The sequence below is a fragment of the Argentina silus genome (assembly GCF_951799395.1).
Source record: "Argentina silus genome assembly, chromosome: 5".
NCBI lineage: Eukaryota > Metazoa > Chordata > Actinopteri > Argentiniformes > Argentinidae > Argentina > Argentina silus.
Genome location: NC_139659.1, coordinates 18,039,634 through 18,044,633, shown reverse-complemented (window position 1 = coordinate 18,044,633; position 5,000 = coordinate 18,039,634). Strand labels below are relative to the sequence as shown.

Below are 5,000 nucleotides of genomic sequence, written 5' to 3'. Positions count from 1 at the left end.
GTGTGTATATGTGTATCCACTGTATGTGTGAAAGTGTGTATCGTGAGTGTGAGTGTTTGTGACCACTACTCCTTTTTTCCGGCCCTGTGCTGTAGTTTCCCTCTCCAGAGTGGGATACAGTCACTCCTGAGGCTAAGAACCTGATTAACCAGATGTTGACCATCAACCCAGCCAAGAGGATCACTGCCCAGGAGGCACTCAAACACCCATGGGTCTGCGTAAGTACACACACGCACGCACGCACGCACGCACGCACGCACACACACACACACACACACACACACACACACACACAGGTGTATCGCACAACCACGTAGTATATACTGTACGTATGACATATTGTATGAACAAACCATCATGTTCTCTCTCTCTCTCTCTCCCTCTCCCCCCCCCCCCCCCTCTCTCTTTCCCTCTCTCTCTCTCCCTCACAGCAACGCTCCACAGTGGCGTCTATGATGCACAGGCAGGAGACAGTGGAGTGTCTGAAGAAGTTTAACGCCAGGAGGAAACTCAAGGTGTGCTGTGTGCAGCGATGTTTACCGTCTGAGATCTGACAGGAGAATTCCCCTCTCTCAGAGTCATTCACAGACCTCTATTCACCCCTGTCTCACTGCCCCCACGCTCTGGCCATGCATGAAAAAGGATAGAAGTAGTCCTTGAATAGTGGACATCACTGAGTGTGAAAAGCAAGACATTTTGGGGACAGATACACTTACCCTAACCCTAACCCTAACCCTAACCCCAATGTAACCCCTGCTCATTAGTAACCTTTATCCCCTTTTCTCTCTTTCATTCCCCCTCTCCCTTTCATTCCCCCTCTCCCTCCCTCTCTTTCCCTCTTTCTGTATCTCTCTCTACCTTTCCCATTCTCCTCCCTCCATAGGGTGCCATCCTGACCACTATGTTGGTGTCAAGGAATTTCTCTGGTGAGTGCTTGTTTAGGAAAGGAGGAATGAACAGACCGTCTTTGTGCCCTCAGAAGAAGAGAAGGAAAAGAGAGGGATGACATGCCATCTGCTTGCTTACACCATCTCTGTTTACACATGCATACACACACACACACGCAAACACACACGCACACACACACACACATTCATACATATAACAGCAGGTTCGTGGGTGGCAGTGTGAGCTGTAGGAGTGTTTGACAGAGCCTGGATCTTTGTCCTGCCCTTGCTCTACACACATACGCTGTTGTTTTGTGTACCGAAGCGACCCTGGTTTCTTGTCTTGTCTGAGAGACTTTCTTGTCACATACACATCGAGAGCAGGAGAACCAATCAGATTTCAGATCTTTCTTACAGGTATTAAGTCAAAGCAAAGGCCGTATATATATATATATGACAAGATACTCATGTGGGCTCATTTTCGATAGGAATCGCTGTCCGCCAACACGGAAGGCTAGACTAATGAATATTGATTGCATTCATGAGCAGGAAGCCAGTCAGTGAGCACCAAGGCGAGAGCAATATGCATATTCATGAAGGTTGACAGGCACAATTTCAAAATGCAGTTGTTTTGCTCAAAGCTAGTTACATGACATGCTTGCTAAACTCATAATAGTACCTTCTTAAAAACCGAGGCATCCTTTAAAGTGTAGCTAAGCCCAACGTTATTAATGAACAATACATCTTTTTGCTGTATGCGACATCTCATTAACTTGATAGGACAGAGACAGCGAGACTAGTTAGCCAATGGGCTGTTTGGTTGACTCTGACCTTTGAGGTCAGTCAAAGCATCAGTGTTCCAGTGGAGAGGGAGCGTTAGTGATGTGACGACATGGCAAACAGCTCCCCCTTAGGCCAGTTGTGGTACTGCCTCTGGGGAGCTTTTCTTACCCATGGGTGTCAATTAGGACGAGGGTTCCATTCTGGCTCTGCAGTTACTGTTAGACAAGTGCTCTATCCACTCCAACCCATCGTTGCACAAGCACGGCCCTGGAAGCTGTCCAGACTGTATCAGACTAACACACATGCACTCTTCTCCTTCCCCCTCCTCCTCTGCTCTTTGCTTTCTCTGTCTCTCTCTCTCTCTCTGTCTCTCTCTCATGTCTCTTTCAGTGGGTAGACAGACTACAGCCCCGGCATCAATGAGTGCTGTGGCTGGAACCACTGCTGGGATAGTGGAGCAAGGTAGACTCTCCTCCCCCCCACTTCTCCTGTTTCGTTTCTGTAGTTTGTGGGGGTCGGGGGGGTCAGGGGGAGTGCACATCTCATGTTTGATGTTGAACTGCACCCTCTCCCCACGGCGCTACTCTTTTAATCTCTGTTTCTCTCCGTTTTTCTAATGCTTCTAAAATGTGTGCCAAGGTAAGCCGACTCCCATTCCCTCTCTCTCTCTCTCTCTCTCTCTCTCTCTCTCTCTCTCTCTCTCTCTCTCTCTCTCTCTCTCTCTCTCTCTCTCTCTCTCTCTCTCTCTCTCTCTCCCTTTTATCTCCCTTTCTCTCACTCTTTCTGTTGTCTAGCGTAGACATAGAGAGTTTGGTGGTTTTGTTCGTAGAGCGCATTCTAGCATTCTACCGTGAAGTGGGATATGTTGTGAGGTTTTCGCGTGGTGTTTGAGGTGGTGTCTGAGAGATGTGGAGTTTGAATATGTATGGGATGTGTGTGGTATGAGTGATGTGTGTTAGGTGTGAGTTTGAGTCGAAGGAGGGATGGAATCTATATTCAGATTTATCCCGGCCAAGGATTCTACTCCCACTCAAAAGTTCGGTGTTGCCATGACAATTAATCAGTGTCAGCAGAAGAGCTTCCTGTGTTGTAACCTCTCTCTCTCTCTCTCTCTCTCTCGTGCACGTGCTCTCTCGCTCTCTCTCGCTCTCTCTCACTCTCTCTCACTCTCTCTCTCTCCATCCTTCCATCTGGAAGAAAAGTGCTATAACAGTATTATTCATAAACCTTAGTACAAGTGTGTCTGTATATCTGGGATTTGTGGCTGTGTGTCTGTGTGTAGTAAGTCTGTGGAATAGGTTAATACAGGGAAAGTGGGTTTTGAGTGCTGCACCATATTTGACTCCGATGGAGGAATCCCCTAATCATAATCTGAATTAATCCCACCTTCTTCTATGATTACATAACAAACCCATTATTATACACCTACTGTCTATTTCCCCCTGCACTTTCCTATCTAATCCACTGTGTGTGTGTGTGTGTGTGTGTGTGTGTGTGTGTGTGTGTGTGTGTGTGTGTGTGTGTGTGTGTGTGTAGTGTGTTGGATATCCCTGATACCCTCTGCTGATACCCTTACTTTAAGCAGTGGTTCAGTTGGATGGATTTGTAATGTTTGTGTGTGTGTGTGTGTGTGTGTGTGTGTGTGTGTGTGTGTGTGTGTGTGTGTGTGTGTGTGTGTGTGTGTGTGTGTTTGTGTGTGTGTGTGTCTGTCTGTCTGTCTGTTTCTATTAGTTGGTTTTTAATGCGTGTGTGGGGGAAAGAGGGAGGAGAGTGGATTCTGTTTTATCTGTTCCAGTCGATGGGGTAGATACAGGGTAGAGCTTGATATGTCACTTTAGTGAGTGTGTGTTAGCACTGTTTTTGGACTGTGTGTCTGTGTTTGTGAGCAGGCTTTGAGTTTCGTGAGTGTGAGTTTAGCAGGGTCAGGGTATTGTGTGTGAGTGTGAGAACACCGAAGGGTGTATGATGTGTACTCGTCCACCTCAGAGTGTATTCTCCCTCTCCTCAGCAGCCAAGTGTCTCCTCAATAAGAAGGCTGATGTCAAGGTAAGAGACCTCTCAATCTTCCTCCTCCCTCTCTGTTCTCTCTCTCTCTCTCTCTCTCTCTCTCTCTCTCTCTCTCTCTCTCTCTTCCCTCTCCCCTTCTCTCTCCTCCTCTTCTCTCTCTCCCCCCCTGTCTCTGTTTGTTGCTCAGTGTGTTTGAAGGATTATGTGACTCTCTGACTCTCTGAATGCCGTCTGTGCTTGACCATGTATGTGTGACAAGGCATTTAGCGCTGTTTGTATGATGTTGAAAGGACTGTAGTCATGTCCTGTATGACATAAAGATGCACAGCAGTCATCTCCTAGTCATCAGACAGGTAAGGTCACATTTCAGAAACTCTCTTGGGCTGACCAAAGACTCTCTTGTCTCAGAGAGCCGACTCTCTTGTCTCTTTGTATGAAATGTGCTGTATAAATAAAGTTTGATTGATTAATTGATTCATTAATTCATTCAATTATCTTGAATGTCAGGGCGGATTTTTGACCTTTGACTGTAGGGCGTATCTATCAGGTGTGAGGTGAGGACTATTCAGACTCCACTGTATCTCCCTCTTACTCTCTCCATCTCCCAACCTCTCTCTCCCCCCTTCTCCCACAGAAAGTTATCAATCACCTGCATCTGCATTTTTCTGTCCTCGTCCTCTGTATTAAAACTAGATACCAAATATATAAATATCACTTCACCCCTCCCTTCTCTCCCTTCCATCTCTCTAGCCATTTATCCCAGCCTTCCCCCCTCCCCCCCCCCTGCTCTCTCCCCTCCCTCTCCGAAAGGGTGTGCTCCCTCTTTCTGGATGGCCTGGTGTTAAACTGAGATTATTTCTCACCAGATGATTAATCTGTAGTTATATAATCCCCGGCTCTCCCTCGTCGCACCGCGCTCCCAAGCCTCACAGGAGTGCACACAACTCTGGAGCTATTTCAAGCCCACCCTTCCACACATGCGCACACACACACACACACACACACACACACACACACACACACACACACACACACACACACACACACACACAGCGCTACACCGGGCAGCGTGCTCAGCATGCTCAAAAGTACCTGCTACACAAGAAACATGAATAGTTGAGCGCGTGGATGCAGAATCAATAGCCCTCCTTGTCTGTTTCTGCAAGGAACTGAAATGAAATATATCAATTCCTGATGTTGAATTTGTTGTTTTATTTTCAGAGTCCTGCCAAATCTGAATAGTTGGGGTTTGTCCTTTACCTCCAGTTAGATTTTCAAACAGGTACCGCTATTGTATGTATGTAGCCTACTACTACTCCAGTA

The 5,000-nt window shown here is 46.9% G+C and overlaps 1 protein-coding gene across 1 annotated transcript in view; it reads left to right on the top strand.

Moving 5' to 3' along the window:
• camk2b2 (calcium/calmodulin-dependent protein kinase (CaM kinase) II beta 2) overlaps positions 1-5,000 on the top strand; it is a gene marked incomplete at its 5' end in the record, with an annotated part of 21,715 nt that overhangs the window by 10,117 nt on the left and 6,598 nt on the right. Inside the window, 5 exons of the mRNA XM_083670633.1 lie at positions 96-218; positions 432-515; positions 884-926; positions 2,061-2,132; positions 3,679-3,716. Coding sequence (XP_083526759.1) covers positions 96-218; positions 432-515; positions 884-926; positions 2,061-2,132; positions 3,679-3,716 — 360 coding nt within the window. The remainder of the gene's footprint in view (positions 1-95; positions 219-431; positions 516-883; positions 927-2,060; positions 2,133-3,678; positions 3,717-5,000) is intronic.